Source organism: Ceratotherium simum, chromosome 7 (genome assembly GCF_057802395.1).
Source record: "Ceratotherium simum simum isolate JZ-2026a chromosome 7, ASM5780239v1, whole genome shotgun sequence".
NCBI classification, from domain to species: domain Eukaryota; kingdom Metazoa; phylum Chordata; class Mammalia; order Perissodactyla; family Rhinocerotidae; genus Ceratotherium; species Ceratotherium simum.
Genome location: NC_141906.1, coordinates 18,543,494 through 18,564,549, shown reverse-complemented (window position 1 = coordinate 18,564,549; position 21,056 = coordinate 18,543,494). Strand labels below are relative to the sequence as shown.

General features: G+C 51.3%; 1 protein-coding gene across 2 annotated transcripts in view; it reads right to left on the bottom strand.

Moving 5' to 3' along the window:
- The window catches only part of GALNT18 (polypeptide N-acetylgalactosaminyltransferase 18), a 339,217-nt gene that overhangs the window by 12,797 nt on the left and 305,364 nt on the right, over window positions 1–21,056 (bottom strand). For both annotated transcript variants that reach the window (XM_087433212.1, XM_004418438.3), the window contains one exon: window positions 3,193–3,357. In XM_087433212.1, the coding sequence (XP_087289338.1) occupies window positions 3,193–3,357 (165 nt within the window). The remainder of the gene's footprint in view (window positions 1–3,192; window positions 3,358–21,056) is intronic.

Below are 21,056 nucleotides of genomic sequence, written 5' to 3'. Positions count from 1 at the left end.
TGAGATGGTGTTGCTATGCTTATTAACACTGAACTCTGCAAGGCTGGACACACAGAGGCCGAGGCTCCACAGACAGAGGGAGCTCTGTTTCCCTGGTGATTCTGGAGCTCCTCAGAGGAGCAAGGCCCCTGAAGGGACCAGGGAGCTTACTTCAGTTCAAGACCATTCATATCCAGGTGACACAGAGTCCCCAGAGGGCAGGTGCCGGGCTGGGCCGTGACCTCCAGGGGCTATTCTGGTTCAGCCCAGGGTCCTCTCCCCTCTGCCTCCTCCCCGTGAGTTGAAGCAGCATGTTCGTCCATTAGAGGACACCCAGCCACACCTGTCAACATGTCTGACCCTCACCACGAATAGCTGGGCTCCCCGGGTCAGCCTCAGACCCTGCCCCGAGAGATCGCGGTGTCCAGGCAGGGCCATGAGGACCCCAATGTCTTGGAGGAGAGGGAGGAGGAAATAGCTGAACTTTCAAACTGCATTTCAGCCTCTTGCTAACTCTTCTTCCTGCCTATCTCCCCCTTCTAGAATCTCCCCTTCCCATTCAGGTCCACCATCCCTGCCACAAGGGGCTTTCCAAAGACCAGACCTAAACACATCAGCCCCCTGTTGCACATTTTCACTCCCACAGGACCAAGTCCAGGCCCCGTGGCCTCCATGACCTGGCTCAGCTGCCCTTCCAGGCTCACGTTCGGCTACTCCCCGCCATGCCCTCCAAGATCCAGCCACACCTGACTCTCTGCAGCTCCCTGAACGTGGCCTGGGTTTGATGCCCTGAAGCTTTTGCACATGCTGTTCCCTCTCCCTGAAATGCCCTTCACTACTTCTATACAGAGCAAGCTCCCACACCTTCTTCAAGGTCCAAGTTAAGTACTCTCTCTTCTGAAAAGCCACTAGCCCTGCCCCAGCCTACCACCACCATCTTCCTGCATGGATTCTTTCTCAATCCCCTGGAGGAAGCTGAACCCAGGGACCCAGCAGGCCTGGCTGAAGGCAGCAGAGAGTGGCCTGATGTGAGGCCCCGCACGGACCCTCCAGATGCGCGATGTCCATTTCACCCCCGCGAAGTCAGGCCCACTCACCTACGACGGGCCCATTATGTCGCTTTCTCTCTGCTGCCTCCAGCCTGCAGGCCCATTTAGCATCTGTCCTGAGCTGGGTAACAATAGCCCCTTCACCACCAAGCACACACCCAGCCGTCCTCCCTGACACACACCTCTAGGCCATCCTCTGCCTCTCACTCTAAAGGGGACTGAGGGGAAATGGAGCCCCGTCCAGTGTTGCTCTGGGCTAGAAACCTGGCAAGGGAAAGTGACCAAGGCTTCTGCTGGGCATAGTGTGGGGCAGCAGCTGGGGCATCTGGTGCTTCAAAAGGAGAGAGGGAGGTGGGAGGAGGATAGGCCCTGTATCCTCAAACTACAGCCGCGACCCTAACCTTCTTCCAGGTGGCCACCTCCAACAGACTCCCACGATTAGAAGCAACAAAGAGAACTGAAGTAGTTCAGGAACAATACAAACCAACACGAGCACCTTGGGCATGATGTCTAACAGCTCTGTGCCTCAGTTTCCTCATCTATAAAGTCAGGCTAATGGCACCTAACATACAGCTGTGTGAGGATTAAGTGAGCTAATATACGCCAGGTGCTTAGAAAGTCTGGCACAGAGTAAGCACTGCATGAATGTTAGCTACCCTTCTCACTGGGACAGAGCTTTACAGTTTACAACACACATCACAGGTCATATAGGCAGGAAGGGGCAGGGGCAGGAGTCACAGTCCCCACGCACCATTCCCTGTCATTGAACCCCACACATTCTGCAGGCCCAGCCAGGACTCCGAGCTGCCATGTGCATCCTCTGCCCACTCTTGGAAGGGCTCCTATTGGCTCCCTGTGCTGCTCCCCAACATCTGCTTTCCTGGGTCACAAAGCCCCAGTCTAGGCTCTTGCTCTGCTGTCCAACCAGCCCCTAAATCTATGACCTTGTTTTGAACTTGCTGCTCAGAATTGACCTTCACCACCCATTTAGGACCTGACTAAGGGTCTCTCTCAGTCCTCTGATTCCACATACCCAGACCACAGGTCACAGGTGCCCCGTGCCCATAGAACTTGACATATCTGAGACCTCCTTTCCCCGCCCCCAGCTCAGGGGAGAGCAACTGGACACAGCATTGGAGTCAAGGTGTGGCCAACCACACGCCTCCTTCCTGTGCCCATCAGCCTCCTCCCCGGGGCAGGAGCGGCTTGCTAGTAGCCTTGAGTCGGGTGTCTAACTCTCAGTCCCATGAGTTGAGACATTCCGTTCTTGACTTCCCTGGAAGCATCCTCCATGTGTAGCCCCAGCAGCCCTGATGCCCTAGAACCCCATGGGCTCCCTCACTTCCTGTTATGAACACCCTCCCCGCACTGCCTGGGAGATGGGTGTCCCTATCTGTGGGCAGAAACCGAGCCTAACCTAGAGGATTCCTCGGGGGCTGGGAGGCCTCAGGGCCAAGGCCCAGATTCTCTTCAAAGCTGGGTCACTGTGGGCCGTCTCCAGCTGGGCGTCTTGATCCTTGGGCATCTTTTATAACTGGGGCAAGGAAGCTCAGGAAGACAAATATGGGCCCCAGAATTGATGGAGACTTAATAAAGGAATGTTGCACGGTCACTAGTGTGCAGACTGCCCTTCACAAAATGGCCTCAAGACACTGTCCTGTGAGGAAACCTCATCCCCTAGAGTGACCTCATACTGGGAGAGAGGCAGAGCGGGTCACAGGCCAGAGACGACCCAGCACTGTCGGTATTCGGGGCTTCATCCCGTGAGAAGGGGCTTGTGTAGAAGAAATGTGAGGGTTTAGGGTCAGAGAGAACCAAGTTTACACCCCAGCCCTGCCCCTTACTGTGTGAGTTTGGGCAGGCAACTACCCCCTCTGAGCCTTGGTTTCCTTATATCTAAAAATTAAATAAAATGATAACAACAATGGCAATAATAATAATAACCTCCCCTAGAGCCAATATCAGGAGTCCATGAGCTGACGTATGTGAACCCCCCAGCACATAGTAGTTGCTCAGTAAATCCTGAGAACTGGCCTGGAGCCACAGCCTCCCTATTGCCACAGCAATCCTTCTCCCTCTGTCCCGCCCCACCCTCCCTGGCCCCTGCGGCCCCTCTCTCGATTTTTCTATGCTGTTGCTCTTTGGGGGACTTTGGGGCTGATACCTGAGAGAACTGCCAGTGAAGCTTCATTCTCTTGGCTTTGGCGTAACTGCACTCAATGAGCCGCGGCCGACTGTTGACGTCCACCAGGCACCGGTTGTCATCGTCATCTACTGTGGGGCTCAGGACGCCCACGTGGATCAGCTGGCTGCTCGTGTAGTACACGTTCTGGGGGTGGGGGGAGAACGAGGTTAAATGCTAATGATCAGAGGGATGGGGAGGGTGGCTGGGGCTTCTCGCTGGGCAGCTGGCAGAGATCATAGTCCAATGGCCTTCAAATTATTTTCTATGGCAACGGACAAGAAGAAACCCTTCTACATTATGATCCAGTATAATACCTGGTCCACATGTATAACTGAAACAAAATCTTCAAGAAATAAAACAGCCTTACTATATGCAATGAACTCTATTTTCTATTCTTTTCTTTCATTGAAAAACATTGGTCATAACCTTTTAAATTGATTTCACCAGCCACAGTTTAAAAAACACTTTTTGAGTCCATTATTTACAGGCTTGCTGACTTCCTCCCTCCATAAATATCTTGCATAAGATACCGTGCTTGGCCAGTAGCTAAAGAGCAGCAGACCTGGGCCAGGCCTTCAGGGAGTCCAGGGTCTTGCGGGATGGCAGGTATGTAACAGGTAATTTTCATCCAGACTAAGACTGTGGAGAGCAGGGGTTGGCCAACTTTTTCTTAAAGGGCCAGATGGCAAATATTTTTGGCTTTGCGGGTGTGTTGGGAGGTCCCCAAGTCCACCCCCAGGTCCGATGATTTGCTAGGACTCACAGGACTCAGCATATAGTTGTACTCACAACTCTGATTTGTTACAGCAAATGGATACAAATCAAATCAGCAAAGGGACAAGGCACAGGGGGCAAAGTCTGGGGGAACCAGGTGCAGCTTCCAAGGGTCCTGTCCCAGTGATGGCACAGAACGTGCAGGAAGTCCCCAGCAAGGAGCTGAAACAACACATGTGAAGGGTTGTCTACCAGGGAAGCCTGTGAGAGACTCAGCACCAGGGGGTTTATTGGGGGTTGGTCACAGAGGTAGGTAATCTCTGCCTGGAGGTACCCAAATTCCAGACTTCCAGAAGGAAGGCAGGTGTTCAGCATAAACCACCTTGTCACTGTAGGCACAGTGAGCCCCTCTTATCAGTTGAGGGAATGGTGGGAACTCTCCTGAAATCCAGGGTCCCAGTTGCCAATCAAGGGCCCACCTTGTGAGCAGGCCTTCAAAGGAGAGCCGTCAGGCCTGCTGTGTTAACTTGCGCCTGCACACGCTCTCTGTCACTCAACTCTGCCTTTGTAGTGTGAACACAGCCATAGCCAAGACATAAATGAACGTCTGTGTTCTGATAACACGTTATTTACAAAAATAGGGGCTGTCCCATGGGCTGTGGTTTGCTGGCCCTGGAGGACAAGAAAGCCACATGACCTTCAGTCACTTCCCCCCGCCTCAAGCAGTGGTTCCCACTGCTTGAGTGGCTCTGAGTGGGCAGTCATAGGTTTTGTGAGCTCTTTTCTTCATATTACTAAAGACATTAACACACTCACCTATTCTTTGCTTTAGCTTAGAATTCAGGGTGGGCCCTCTTGTTATCTTGATCTATTCAAAAATTCTCACTGGTAAATAGTTTTGATTAATTCCAAATGATAAAATGAAGTATTTCTTGTTTTAGTAAAGAGGGTGGTTGACAAGGACTTTTTAAACATGGGTGCAGGGCATAAAGGGACCATGGGATGAGAAGGACATGCAGGCGAGGAGGGTAAGTAAGGGGCGGTCCTTCAGGAGTATGTTCTTCCTGACCCTCAGAAATCCAGGGAGGGTGTGGAGAGGCAGGCAGGGTCACTTCAGACATAGGAAGAGCCACAGGCCAATGAATCAGTCGAGGTCTCAACAGGAAACAGATACTCAACAGAGGGGACTCAGAGGAAGGTGTAATAAAGGCATAATTTTCAGTGGTGTGGGTAGGGTGGAAGGGAACCACAGGGATAGTATAGTTTCCTGGGATAGTAATACGGAGCTGTTACTACCCCTAGGCTCAAAGGAATGAGAGGAAAGAACAGTCACCAGAATCTGTAAGACAAAGTTTTATAGAGAGGGTTGACGTTCGAGAAGGGTCCAGGGAGGGAGGTTTGGGGATAATGGTGAGTAGTGGTGAATGAATACCCCAGCTTCACCCTCCCCTCAACACCGTGTTCTTCTGCTGGGTCAGCCCATTGGTGGAACCCAACTGGAAGCCAGAGAATATGGACCCATTGAAACATTCCATAAAGTCAGCCTCACAGGGTGGAAGGAAAAGGATGGAGAGTGGATCTGGAGGGACAAATGGAACATACTCATTACAGAGAGATCTGCTCTTACAAGACATCAGGTTTGGTGAATCCAGGGAGATAGACATCAAAACTACTAAGGTGACTGATTCTTCCCAGAACAGAGGTGAAGGATCACAGTGACCAAAGTTCTCAGCAGAGGCCAAATGTAGAATGCCAGCTTCAGTGTGGAAATGTGACCAGAACACAGCAGCCCAAGAGCCTATTCAACACCTGAACTGAGTAAGAAGTGGGCTTCTCATCAGAATCCTGAGACCATCCATTATGTGGCCTGGATTTCCAGTTCACCACCAAGGAAAGCTGGTGACCTGCTGTGGATTCTAGTTATTGGAATTGGTGGAGGATTGGAAGACTTGTAGGCTTTAGGAAATTAAATAGATGCAGTTAGGCATCTCATCCGTCCATCCATCCAACAATCTCTAAGTTGAATTCTGAGGATACAGAGATGAGAAAGCATGGTTCCCATCCTGGAAGATCCAACAGCCACGCTAGGGAAACTAACATATCAGGAAATAAAGGCCTTAGTCACACTAATGTGAGAGCTGCCCCTGCTCCCTCCACTTGCCTACCCCGACTCTTGCTACCTTGAAAATATAAATGAAAACTCTCCACCTCCAGAAAGCCTTCCCTGAACATGCAAAAGTGTGGGGCCTCAGCCTGGCCCCTGGGCCTCTCTCCAAAAGGGGCGCACTTATTTATGCACTGTGCTCTCTCCTCAGGACAGAGTGTAGCTCTCAGTCACCTTGCATGCCAGGACCCAGATTGCTGGAGGCTCAGGAGTATGGGCTGCAAGACAGGGACAGCCAGGGAGCCAGCCAGTCACTGCCATCCCTCCTTCATCCCCGTCATGGGGCTTGGCTCTCATCTCCGGGGCGGGCTCCACAGACACGAGTGGCTGCCCAGGTAACAGCTGAAATCAGTTTTCTCCACTTAGCTGCTCTGAAGTGCCTGGGGGAGACGCTCTGAGAGACGTGTGCACTTCCTATCTGGTCCAGCTGTCGTCAGAGCCGCTTATGGCTCCCGAGTGTGGGAAAGTCATAGTGGGGACAGACAGTTGTTTGTCATGTAACACGCGAACAAGAAAGCGCATCTTGAGTGGTGTAACCACGGAGCCGGCAGATCGCAGAGAGACTCGGCAGAGAGGATTCCCTCGTTGTCACTCGGACACCTCAGAAGCCCAGCCCGCGGGGGATTAAATTAATAAATGGCCTGAACACAAAAGAGAGGAAACGGTTTTGTACAAGATGCCCCACTTTGAGTGCCCGCAGGCCCGGCAGGCACAGCTGTGCTTTCTGAGCCATGAGGAACCTGGAAGGCTGACGCAAGAAACAACTTAGAACTGTGGTTCTCAATGGGGGGCGGTTTTGCCAACCAGGGGATATTTGGCACTGTCTGGGGACATTTTTGGTTGTCATGAGTTGGGGGGGAGGCTGCTACTGGTGTCTAGTGGGGGAAGGTCGGGGATGCTGCTCAACACCCTACAATGTGCAGGACAGCCCCCACAGCAAAGAATCATCCAACCCCAAATGTCACGAGTGCTGCTAGTGAGAAACCCTGCCTTGGCTAAAAATAAAGGCTGAAGTGTTTTTAGCTCTTATTTGCATGCTTTATCCCACTGAATCCTAACAACAACTCTCTGAGGCGGGTGCTGCTATTACCCCATCTTGTAGATGAGGAAACTGAGGCACAGAGAAATGAAGTAACTTGTCCCGAGTTGCACAGCGGGAGAACAGTAGCTGAGATTTAAACTGACACTAGAGCCGCCCCTGTGACCTCTCACCTCACGCGCCTACCTCCCTCGGGTCACTCCAGCTCCAGCAGCCAGGCTGCAGGCGGAGAGGCCGGGAGGCTGGCTCAGGAAGCTCCCACTGTGGTCCATTCGAGCCCTGAGGGGGGCCTGGACTGAGGGAGCAGCAGAGGCTGGAGGGGCCTTCACTAAAAGGCCCGTTAACACAAGATGGTACGAGGCGCTAAGACGGCTACATCCCTCCCGAGCCTCCAGTCAGAGACGGAGGGCGGGCTGTTATCCTGTCTGCGGATGTTTTACAAACCCCCGGGGCACGGAAACAACATCCCCGACCACTTAGCTCCTCCTCGGCTGCAAATGATTGATTCAGCTCATCCTCTGCCCAGCCCCGTACAGCTCAGCAGGGCTACAAACCCCATCCCAGCATTTCATTCTGATGCTTCAAGAGAAAGAGAAGAATCACCGGCAGAGTGAAAGAGCAGACACATCTGTAACTCGGGTCTCACACCAGTGGCATCTTCCTCTCCCTCAGGCCAGGGACAGGAGCCATGGCTGACAGCTAAGCCGGACAGACAGCCGGGGAGCCTACATCACGGCCCCCTCCACCTCACCGGGTGCACACTCCTGCCCTCAGGGCCACAGAGCCAAGGCCGGGCAAAGACCCCCAGGGCTGGAGGGGTCCGTTGCTCCACCCAGACAAGCAACGGCCCCCATGCGGCAGGACACAGGTGTCCTCAGCATCCCTTCTCTTCCTGGCATGCATGGAGGTGAGAACAGCCTCTCTCAGAGACTGAGGGGTGGCCTCCACAGGATCCCCCCGTCACGTGTACGGAACATCTCCTCACTGGCAGAGACCGCCGCTGGGGGTGGAACTGCTCCAGGGGGGGCCGGGGGAGAGGAAAACAGACATACTTCTGTACACCTGTACACAGGCCCTCTGCCAGGTACTTTCCATACTTGTGGTCACCTTCATTTTAAGGATCGGAAACTGAGGCTGAGAGGGTTTAAAACATCTTGCTAGAGTGCACAGGCAGACAGCTTCTCTCTATGTCCCTGTCGAGGGGGTGGTTGTAGGGAAGGCTGAGTTCTTGGCAGTTCAGGGCCTTCCTCCCACTCCCCACATCTGTGGAATAGCCCAGATGGTCTCCCCAACCCTGGGCAGGGCCTCCTCTCAGCCTGGGCTGGGAGCGGGGCACCACCTCCCACCAGTCCCAGTCCTGGCCCAGCACAGGAGCGCAGCTCCTGAGGGCTGTCCTGAGCTGTCCCTCAGAACCAGCAATGGGACCATCTGTGCCATTCCCACCAGATTTTCACACTGAGCCCTGAGGGCTCCAGAAAGGGGTCTCAGGGGCCTGTGAGGGGAGTCAGGTCTGGGAGGATGGGGCCTGGTGGTGAGGCTCTAGGGCCCCCTCCCAGCCCAAGCAGGGCAGATTTTCTCTTGTCTTCATTATATTTGGCTTTCATATAACATTTTGTTCAAAGAAAAGGTTGCAAAGAATTTACAAAAAAGTTAGAAAACTGCTGCTCTAAAACATGAGGCATTTGTCCAGGAGGAAGACGTTCAGGCTTAGTAAACCTCCATTAGCTTAAACCCCCCCAACCAGAATTTGTAAACATTTGGATGGGTAGCTTTGACCTCCTGTCTCCAGCCTCCACCAGGCCCTCACTCGCTGCATTCTTTAATTTATGACCAAGTTCCATATTTGTCAATCATACAATCCCTCTTCTATCTAGACTTTGATACCTGTATCACAATACATTAGCCTCTAAGGAAATTCTGGAGGGTCCCCAAGCTGAGCAGAGGCTGAGAGGAAAGAATCATGGGATGGCAGAGGGAGAGGAAGGAGGGCCTCCAGGCAAAACAGGAATGTGGAGCGACATAGGGCTGGTTACATTACTTAATAACACGTTTTCAAGGCACAACAGAAGTACCAGCTCTCTTCCAAGCAATGGGCATGTGGATTTTGAGCAGCTTTATTTCCTCCATTAAGCAAGGTTTCCTTGGCAACACTGCTGGCCTGAGTGGGTGCCCTTGAAGGATGAGGTGTCTTAGACACATTTAGTGACTCTCATCGAGCCTCTAGCATGGGGGGCAGCGGTGGTGTTGGGCTAAAACCTTCCTCAGCCCAGGGAGTGGTGAGGGGGCTGGAAAGGGGAGAGCCACAGTGGGACACTCTTTACAAGAGGTTCTAGAACCCACCACAGGGAGAAAACAACTCTATTTGCAGGGTGCTTTCGTGGGCAAAGTGACCCAGGTGAACTAGCATCCTTGTGGTCATTTCTTTGGACACTTAGAGGGCATCTGTACCCTGTAGGATTGTTGCAGCCCAGCAAAGAATTAAGAGCCCAGCTCTCTGCAGGGTTCAGGGGACACACCAGGGGAGTAACACAGTCTAGGGGTCGAAAATCATACATAATGGGGTGATTACAAAGTGTCAAAGTTGGGGGTGGGGTGGGCAAAGATCATTGAAGGGAGGGCCAACCTGTAGGCTGGACCACGGCAATAGGGTGGGCTTCCTGGAGGAGGCGGTGTGCTCTGGAAGAGAAGGATCTGGGAGTAAATGAAAAGGGGGAGGATGGAGGAATCAAAAGGACACGCTCCTAAATGCAGTCAAGCGAAGGCAGAGCTGTCTACCTGAGCTACATGTTAGATCACCTGGGGAGCTTTAAAAACTACAAATCACAGTCACAGCTGGTGGGGCCTAGACATGGGGATTTATTCCAGGTGATTCCAATGTGCAGCCAAGGTTGAAAACTAGCTGTGTTAAGGAGAATTTGGGCACCTAGGGGAGAAATGCAGGGACAGTACCCACGACTGCCTGGATTCCAAGCCTCCCTCTCATCGTGTGGGGAAAGCTGGACCCCTGTCTGCTGGGGCATTGTTTTTAAGGCTCTGATGCAGGTGGCCAAGAGGTTAGGAAGCACCGCTGTTTAGAACAATGTTCTCGAAATGTGGTCCCAGCATCATCTGGGAACTTGTTAGAAATGCACACTTTTGAACCCAAAACCAGACCTACTGAATCAGAAACTTGGAGAGTAGGTCCAGGAATCCATCTGACGCATGTGACCGTTTGAGATCCACTCATCTAGGAGAAACATGGCTAGTGGGATAGAGGGAACATGGGCTCCCAAGTCAGGTGGGCCTGGGTCTCAATTCAGCACCTCCACCCCTCACTTCCCTGCTGGGAAGCCACTCCGAGCCTCAGTTTCTGGCCCTGTAAAATGCAGTTGTGAGGGCTGGAATACTGATAGCCCCTAGTCTGGCCACAGGGACTGCAGGGCAGGAACAAGGAAGGCAGGGACACAGGTCTCTGTAGGAAGGCAAGAAAAGACCCGGGAGGGAGGGGACTGCTCATCTGGCTGCCCTGCCTCGACCCCTTCATCTCGGTGGCCCCTGTCCCAAATCTGACTGGCCAGTGGGCCTGTGGGAAAGGATTCACAGAAACACAGGCAGGGTGGGAGCATGATCGGGGGGAAGAGGGAGCGGAGCTTTGCTCTATTAAATTTCAATTTGGAGTGGTGGCTGTGCCGGAAATGGGCTCTCTGTCCTCTCTCCCGAGAATGAGCTGCTGGCCCCTCTGCAGAGAGGGCGGGCAGATTTAAGGGTTTGGTTACTGGTCATTAACCCCTTGACACAGAGGTTAGTTACTGTGCTGAGGGCAGCAAGACGCTGCTGCTAAATCAGGAATGAAGAGGAGTCATTTCCAAAATGATCTTATGTTCACTACCCACAGAACCGGGTACATATAGGGGATGGAGAGCATTTATAAATATCCTGTTTGCTGTAACTGTGAAGGAGCACACATGTGGAAAGTGGGGTCCCTAGCTCATAGCTCCCCTTGCGAACCCATTTCCCTGGTGGAGGGGGAACCGGCAAGACTAAGCACATGAACCCCTCCCAGGTTGCAGAGAGAGGTTTGCAACTGGCACCAGCCCACAGTCAGTAGTCAGTCCAGTTTAATTCAGCAAATACTCCTTCCTGCCCACTAGGGTGCCAGGCCTGAGCTGGGCACTGGGGAGCAGACGGGAGCAAGTCATGCCCTCCCTTGAGGAGCGCCTAGCCTGGTGGGGAGACAGCTGGGCTGAAGGATGAAGAGAAGAGCCTCATCGTGGGCTTAGAGCAGATGAGGAGGCGTGGGGAGATGAGGCTGGAAAAGCAGCTTGGGGCTGAAGAGCTTGCACAGCCCGCTGCCGGCAGTGGGGAGCTACGACTTCAGATTAACGTGTCCCTCTGCTTGTTCGCACATCTGAGGGGTCTCAGCGTCTCGAGTCAAAAATATTCAAGGGGGCTGGAAAGCAAGCTTGGCCTAGAGGTGACTCAGCGCGCTTCTGTAGAAGAGTTCAGTGTGGGCCTGCAGGGCAGCAGGAACAAAAGGCGTCATCTTTGAGTGGAAGACTGAACAGAGAAAGCTAGGCAGTGCCTGATTTCCACCTCCACTGTGCCCCTGACCCGCCAGCCGGGGAAGCAGCTGCTCGGCACTCTTGCAGGGCTCGGAGAGTCTGACTTAGATGCATAGCTGTCTGTGTGTTTTCATGTTTCATTCCAGCCTGTGCCCACAGCACAGGTATCAGTCATCTCGTTACCACCTTCTATGGGGTTGTTTGCAGCCCAGTCAGCCAGATCCGCAGCCCTAATCCCCCAGCTTGCTTTGTCTTTTCTTCCTGTGTCATTCTGAGCTCCTGGTGTCCCCTGGGCCCGGTGTTTCCCTGTGAGCCCAGGAAAGAGCCAGGTGAAAGGGGTCACCCTGGGCTTCCTGTGTGGAAACCAAGGGCTGAGCAGGAGTGAATTACCAGTGAGACACTAGAGACATACCAGAGAAGTGAGCTGTAGGGTTCTCGAAGTGTGGGGAGTTTTACTTGCTTTCTTGTAACAGCATCTTGCCTCACCCTGGCCATAAGGGTAGGCATGTTTCACAGGCTGGCCAATCAGAGTACCCCGTTGCCTTGTCCCAGGGATTGGCTCCAGGATGGGCATGTGACCCAGTCTGGGCCAATGAAAGTCCTCCCTGGGATCTTCTGTTTCTGGGATCAAGCTGGAAGGCTCTAAGCCCAGAGCTACCTGCTGGTTTCTTCCTCAGGTAAGTCAGGGAAGCCCCTTCCTCCTGAACTAGAGGAGAGACTACGGTTACATATGAAGGGAACCAGAGGAGGGGGAGAGAGAGAGAGAGAGAGAAGTTAGGCAAGCTTCATTCAAGTCCCTGGATCCAGCCCTGCCTTAACCAGAGCTAGACATGGACTTGTCAGTTACATGAGATGATAAAATTTCTTTTGCATTTAAGTTGGCTTGAGTTGGGTTTCTGTCACTTGCAACCAAGAGTCTTGACTACTACAAAACATACAGAGAACCAGAACACCACAGAGGATGAGGCAAAAGGATCATCAAGTCATATAGCCCAGTAGTCCTCAGCCACAGGGTAAATGTAGATGTCATGTGTCTATAAGGTTTATTCATTCATTACAATAAAGCAAGTCACTTGTTTTAATCATAAAGTACTGAAGTTTGTGAATGTCTGACTTTCGTGGGTTTTTTTCCACAAGATAAGTAAATCTCTCACTCATTTGCATGCCTGTATGCTTCTTCAGGGGGTAAAAAGTTAGTGAGCCTGGAGGTTCACATAGCCCTGGTAAGCCCCTAGGAGTGGGCTGAGTATCTGAACATTATCCATCATGTGGGTGTAAGTCGAGAACCTACAGAGGAAGCACGAGTTATGAGGAAATAAGATTGGTGTGCTCCAGGATAAGACAAGGGACAGGTGCCTTGCACGGGGCTCACCAGCTGAGCCCCTCATTTTCTGCAGCCTCCTGTGTCTGTCTCTAGGAGCAGTGCTTGCCAACTGCCCCAGCTGGAGCCCCTCATTCACGTGCTGCTGCTGCCGCTCCCCCATTCCTCCTGCTCTCGGCCTGCATCCCAGACCAGCCCGGCTGCCTGACTCAGGGGGCTGCCTGGGTAGCTCTCTCCAGCAGAGCCCGATGGGAGTTGCAAACGAAGGCCACAGGCAGAAACATGCTGCGGAGGGAGAGATCACAGAGGAGGCCCCAGCAATAGCAATGGCCAGGGTGGTAGGTCAGGCCCCAGTGACTGAAGAAGAGGGCTTGTCATGGGGAAGAAGGATGTGCACAGGATGTGTGCTGTGTCAGAACAAGATGAGAGGGGCAGAACCAGGGCTTGGGACAGGCAGCTGTGAAGGGGCAGGAGAAGGTAGCATTGTACTTGGCCTCCCATGTCTAACAGTGACCCATCTCTGCTGAGAATGGCTCTGGCCAGGAGTGGACCCCACATGGTCTGTGCTCTGTGACTCTACCCCCTGCCCATTGGTGCGAGTGGGGCTGTGAAGGGGCTAAGAAGGCTCTCTCCGCCCAGGCATTTAAAACGTGAACTGGAGAGATACAGAGACGAGGCAGCCTCGTAGCTAAGACACCTGTAGGGCAATTCTCTAGAGAAGACCGTGGACTTTTACTGTGAAGCCACTGGAGCTGCCCCTATTCCTGCCTTTCCTCTGTCAACCCTCCCTTTGAGTCTATAAAATGAATCACCCCAGGTTTTTCTAATAGCATCCACCCTTTGTTTTCAGCTTAAGCTACCCAAATTTGTTTTAGTTGTTGTTGATATAATAACCCTCTCCCCTCAAATGAACAAATACAGTTTGCTTGCTGTATTTTGCTTGCTTGCTGCTCATCAGTAGGTTCTCTATCTTCAAGAAATCCCAAACACTCGCGATCTGACTGCTGGTCCCATCTGGGCCCCTGTTTTGGAAGGTATTGCTCAAAGCCCTTCATAGCTGTGTCTGCTTGTCTGCCTACAACCTGTGTCTACTCACTGACAAACAGCTAAGATGGAGCATCTCGGGTACATGGAGGAAAATGTGGCCTGGCATTCCTTTTTTCAAAAACATGACAGTCTGCCAAGTTGCCATCAGTCAACGCGTGACAGTCAATGCGTGCTCCTTAACCACTCTAACAGATTGATTCACTGCCTGTCCTCTGAGGCCACTTCTGCGTCCCCCTCCTGACTGAGCCGTTACACATCCCCGCATCATTAGCGTCAGGCTTGGCCACGTGTCTTTAACTAATAGAATGTGAGCAGGAGAGACGTATATCATTTCTAAACAGAAGCTTTAAGAGCAATCACGTGATCTACCGTATCTCGTTTTGCTCTCTGCCACAGGACTGGCAGTGTCCCAGACGAGCGCTGCTCCTCGGACCCCAGAAAAAAAGTGAGGTGACACAGAGCTGAAGCTGAACCAGAATAACCATACAGCATGAGCAAGAAATGAGCCTTTCTGGTTGTAAGCCACTGCGATTTGAGGGTCATCAGCTGAAGCTGATTGATAAAGAAATTAAAACTAGATGAAGGGTGCTGCCAAACCCTAAAATATGGGACATTGACTTTGGGGCCAGAAAGTGGGCGGTGAGGGACCACCCCTGGAGGCTGGAAAGATGGTGACCTCTTTCACGCAGGGGTGAAATATTTAGCCAAACTGTTGCCTGTAATAACTTGGTAGACTGATAACACGGCAAGTGAGCTCGTGCTTTAGATGAAGAGCACGCCTTCGTTACTATCAGCTGCCCTTGACAAGGCACTGGAAAAGGAAGCTGAGGTCAGAAAAGACCCGGACAGATAGCACGACCTTGAATGTTTGTCATTGTAAGCCACTTGGGTTTTGAGGTCACCTGTTACTGGAGCATAACGAAGCCTGAGCTGACTGACACAAACATTTTGCTATGCTCCTCACCAAATAATCACACAAAAATAGAATCACAAAACGTGACACATGCTCTTAAGGAAAAGTACAAGGGACCTGGAAGATATACACCAAGGGGACTTGATCTAGTGGGGGGAGGGGAGGAGGTTGACTCAAGAAAGACTGACTCTGGATCCAAACTGGCTAATTCAAGTCGCCACTCTCATTGCTCACTAGCTGTGTGACTATAGACAATTTACTTGGCCATTCACGCTCTCAATTTACTCCTCTGTAAAAGCAGGAGACAATAACGGTACCTACCGCATAGGGTTGTGGGAGATTATATAGACTTAGTGCCTGCTAGTGTTAGCCGTTAGCGATGCTCTTGTAACACCGGTCTCTCCCCATCAGAGTCCAGGTTCCCTGAAGGCAGAGACCATGCTTGCTTGTTCTATTATCCAACCCACTGCTTGACATGTAACATATACTTAAAACATATGAGTTGATTAAATGAATGTGTCAATAAACTATCCCAGGACATTGAACTCCAGCTCAGCAATCCATCCAGGCTCCTCCCTGGTGCCCGCTTCAAATCCCTTACTCTAAGACTCCTCTAGGCTTATTTCTGCCCAGGTTGGACCAGTAACTTGGACAACACCCTCTATGCAGCCCTGTGGATTAATAGCTTAGATAGAACAGTATTCTCTCTCCGGGAAAATATTCCCAATGTTTGCTCCCAGGACACAGTCTGTGCCAGGCCTAACCCTTACCTGGCCCCATGAGCAACGAAGGGGCTCAATTCTTTGCTGGCACACCACAACTGTTATCCTGCACTGAATTAAGAATAGTTTAGAATGTTCCCAGGGAGAGGGTATGTGTCTGTGTGTGAACAGAGATTTTAACATATGGCCAATGGGGATCTGGACTCACCAGCAACGTCGGTGATCAGGAAGATGGAGGAAAGAGCATGGCAATAAAACCTGCAGGTTAAGACCCAGCAGGGAGACATTAGCTCAGAAAAATGGACTTCACGTGGATGAAATATTAGTGCCTGATTTTAATTTGCAAATATAAATCTCTCTATTTCGCCTGCTCCAACACCATCTCCATCTTCCTCTCGCTCTTTCCTTGGAAGAATATAACCTGCTTCAATGGGAAAAAAAGGTCCGGCTCATGTCTTCAGCAGATGTTACAGACCTCAGATGGCAATGCCAGATGGATCGCACTATGACAGAGAAAGCGTTAGGAAACTGAGGCCATTCTTTTTGGGGATTCCTTTTCTTGCCATATCATAAGATAGGTGCTCAATAGATATTTTTGGATGAATGAGTGAACAAATGAATGAGTGAATGAATGAAATAATACAAAGCGAACATGATAGGGCATTGTGATTCATTATTAAAAATAGCCACAGTTTTTCCCCATCCTTGCATGCAAACCACTTTGCAATGTGGCTTCGTAGCTCCTCCTTTCAAAGACGGAATCTGTTTCTCTGCCTTCAAGTCTGGGCTTGGCCATGTGACTTACTCTGGCCAAGGACAACATTTCCATGGCAGACACAATGCAAGCAGAGACTGAAAAGCCCTCATGCAGGTACGCTGGCCCGTTGTTGCTGCTCTTAGAACCCCTGCCACCACTGCCATGTGAACAAGCCTGGACTGGCCTCTCGGATGATGAAACACACGTGGCCCAGAAGTCCCTTCACTCCAGTTGACAGTCAGCCAACCTCCAGAAGCTGACACAACTAGCTGACCAGCAGCTGGCCACAGATGGCCCAGTGGGCCCAGCAGCAAAAAGGGCCAGTGCAGCCAGCCCAAACTGTTGACCCTCAGAATCTTGAGCTAAATAAATTAAATGGGTGTGTCTTAAGCCACTAAATTTTGGGTAGTTTGCTAGGTAGCAGAAGTGTACTGATACAGGCAGCTCACTTCCCAGGAGCGCTTGTGAAGGTCATGGCACAGAGTGCAGGTGCTCAGCAAGTCACTGTTCCTTTTTCCCTCCTGATTGAAGAAAATAAGTGATTATAATAATGATAATATTTCCCACTTAATGAGCTCTTACTATATGTCAGAGATGCTAAGTTCTTTACAAATACACTTATTTCACTCTCCAAATAACCCTGGATAAGTGGAGTATTATCATCTCCATTTTTAGGTGAAAAAACAGAACTAGATAGAGGCAAATGAATGGAGAGCAGGTGGCAGAGCTGGGAGCTGAATTCAGGTCATCTGGCTCCACAGTCCAGCTCTCAACCACTTCAATATCCTGCTTCTCACTAAAGAAAGGCGGGTTCAATACCACCCCTTTCCACCTGCGTCTCCACGCCTGAGCGCTCTTCCCGTTCTGCATTTGCTCTGCACATCCAATGCTGTCTTTAAGGTCCAGGTGCAGCTCCTCCTCCAGGAAGGCCTCCATGACCTCTCCAGGTCACTATGCCCCAGCCCTCTCTTCTCCTTGGCAGCGGGGACCCTGATTCCTTCCCCTGGCAGAGCGGAGGCTCCACAAAGCCCTGCTGATTCTGGACTGAATGCACCGTGACGTGATGGGGATCAAGTTCAGCTGCTGTGAGGACAGCTTTGGGAGCGGGTGCTTTGTCCTGGGCACAAAAGTGAGGGACCATGGGTGACCGCAGAGGCTGTAGTACAAGGAGAGGTGGTTCCCTGATCTGATTCTGCCTTCCTCCCGTCCTCCCAGTTCCCACAGGGCCTACTTGTGGGTTTTCCGTGGCCACAGGATATTCCTTAGAGGAGACTCCAGTGGAGGCTGCAGCATTAAGACTCCCTGGCAGAAAATCTGCCTCTTCCATCTCCACACATCACTCTCCTCACCACTTCCCGAGCTGTCAGGGAGAAACTAACCATGTAAGTGAGGGCAAGAAGGAAACAACACAGCACAGATTTTCTGGGCGATACCATTCTCAAATATCATATATTTTGTGATAAGTTGTCTATTTTCATGAAAATATATGATTTTCAATGAAGGCAATTCACTAAGTGTGTAACTATATAAGATTTAATTGTTGTGGTCTTTATGGGGCTCTCTCATCCTCTCTCCACCCCACATGCTCTATGCTTCTCTCCCCCACTGATCTTCCTTTGTTTGCCCTCCCTCCTACGCCTTCTCTTGAGTCTTCTGAAAATGTCTCTCAAACTCCCAGTATCTTTTAAGGACAGTCCTTTCCAACCAAAAGAGCCTCCACCTGTCCCTACCAAGCATGGCTCTTCCTGGAGGATACTGCCACACAGGGGTGCTTTGAAACTGCTGATTCTGCCATCAGGGACACGAGAGGGGGCTGCCACTCTCCTCCCCCCACACCATCCCTTCTATACCTCAGCTCCTCCATCCCTATATAAAACCATCTCCTCATTCAGCATCAGACCCAGACACCACCAAGCTCTGCCCACTCTGTTCTTCTCACCACATGCTTCCCAGGCAGTCCACCTCATTCGTCAAGGTCTTTAGCATCCCAGCTTCCTCTACATCCCACCAGGCATCATTGCAGGGTCTTGGTCAATGAATGACTCAACCTGCGTGGCAGCCTCAACTCCAGGGAGGGCCACTTGAACTGCACCTGAGCCACCCACGCCCAGACCCTAGCTCTCAGTGCCCAGAGCTGTTGCACCCCTGAAGTCTTATCCTCCTACCCGACTTGCACCCAACCACCCACTAATCTTGATTATTCCCGCTCTTATTTCCCAGATGCCTGCTGGTCAACCTAATTGAGACCTTCAGAATAATAATCTTTTTTCTTTCCTCCCATACTTTCAGCTCCCTCCTGGCTTCTCCACATCCCTAGAAAGGCTGCACCCAACTTCCTTCAATCATCCCCTTGCCAGCACCTTCCAGTCTGTAATTCCTTATTCTTTCTGCCTTCTACACACTGTAAATGCCACCTCTGCAGCCTCATTCTCCTTCCCCACACTTTTTCCCTCGAGGCTGGGCACCACCCAAGAAAAATCATGGAATTGGGCAAGTTAGACCCACCACAAACTCACATTCCTCAGCCTCAGCCAGGCCCTCCACACTACCTGGTATTCCTTCTTTGGGTGCCTGTTCAGCCTCTGAGGCATCTCTCCTCAGTGGGGTTTCTAGATCCTCTCTACTCTTGACCATAACCAGATCCCCCAAAACAGCCTGCAAACGTGTTCCTCTTGACCCTCCCTCCATCCTGCCCTCGAGCCTCAGAGGCAGGAGTCCCTCTCCTGTAGTCCAGGCCAACCCTGCTGGCCTGGGACCCCACCCTCTGCTGTCCTGCCCTGTCCCCACCCCCAGAATGTTGCTTCATTCTCTCCCCATATATCAGACTTCTTTCTCTACTGACTTCTTTCCCCCAGCCTCAAAACATGTTCCCTTATTGCTTTCCTTAAAAACAAAATCAGAATATACACCTTATTTCAACCTGCTACTACCCCTTCTAGTAGCCGGCCCTTTTCTCTCCATCCGTTCATAGCAAACTCTGGGGAAGAGGAGTCTACGCTCGCCGGCTCCTCCTCCTCACTCGTTTCTCTGGATAGGGCTCTCCTGCTGCCATGTCCTCCCAGACATGCCACGACCATCGCATGCACTGTGGGGGAGGAAATGCTCCCGTAGCATCAACTGTCCTCATTTTCCAGGGCAGGTGCCAGGGCGAATCTCGCCACCCTAGAGACCCCCAAAGGGACTGAGAAGGTGAATGCTGGCTCAGTCTATTTTATGATCACCACTTCAAAGCCTTTAATTTTCCATGAATTTAGTCATTCCTTCATTCAACACACATTTGTTAAGCACCTATAATGCCCCAGACAAACATGATTGAGTGACTTCTGAGCAGCCCAGCATATTCTGAGAAGCTAAAGATTCTGCAGAGATGTAAATGTGTTCTGTAGCCCAGTTCTACAAGAATTAAGACCAGCAAGTCCTTTTCCCTGCAGAAAAAATGTTACAAAATTTTCCTTTTAAGCATGTCCTTCACCCAAGTCAACCTTCACTCCCACACATGTTCCTGCATTTAATGGTGTATTTTTCAGCACCAAAAAAATAAAGCTTTCCTGGTGACTGATTTAGAAAGCCCTGCTCTGCTGAAATTCCCAGTCTGTTAACACAGTGCTAACCTCAAGGACTCCACTACAGCTCTACACTGGTGGGACTAATGCACAGCAATGAGCAGATTTCAGAAAAAGCAGCTGGGATAAAGGCAGCGTGGTGACAATGGAGTAAGTTGGGAAAATCAAATATAAGAATCCATTTATGCCCGTGATATATTCCGAACACATCTACTTAGGAATTTTCTTGAAATAGACAAGCATATCCTTAAGCTACCCTGATATAAACACCGTTCAGAAGTCCCTACTCAATATCACGAGCCATTCCCAAATCCTAGAGCCTGTTTCTTATGCTCCTTCTTGGCCACATTCTCAGCTAGGGGTGATACCACCTCGTCCAGGGCACCTTTGGAGATGCATGGGGATGGCTTGGTCCCACATTGACACCACTGCTGGTCAGGATCCAGGGATGCTAAACATTCCATACAGCGAAGAACTGCCCTACCCAAAATGTCAGTGGCACTCTACTAAAAAACAGGAGCAAAGAGTGGCAAATGATGCAGCCCACTTCTTGAGGGCCTGCACTTTGTGCAAAGGGCAGCAGAGCACTCACATTAACTATGGGGAAACCTCCCCACTTCCTGCTCCAAATGGATGAAGGCGGAAGTTTCTTTGGGGGGGGGCGCTGTGTACCTGTGCCATTCAGGAGCCGTCTCTCTTCTGAGACGGAATGCTTGTAGCTTACACTCTGTCACTGGCTCGCTGCTCTTATCCTGGGCTCTCCTGGATGCGGTTCTTCAAGACCATCTTTTCTTTTTTTTGTGAGGAAGATCAGCCCTGAGCTTACATCTATTGCCAATCCTCCTCCTTTTTTTTCCCCCCCCTTTTCTCCCCAAAGCCCCAGTAGACAGTTGTACATCATAGTTGCACATCCTTCTAGTTGCTGTATGTGGGACGCGGCCGCAGCATGGCCGGACAAGTGGTGTGTCGGTGTGCGCCCAGGATCCGAACCCGGGCTGCCAGTAGCGGAGCACGTGCACTTAACCGCTAAGCCATGGGGCCGGCCCCCTTCAAGACCATCTT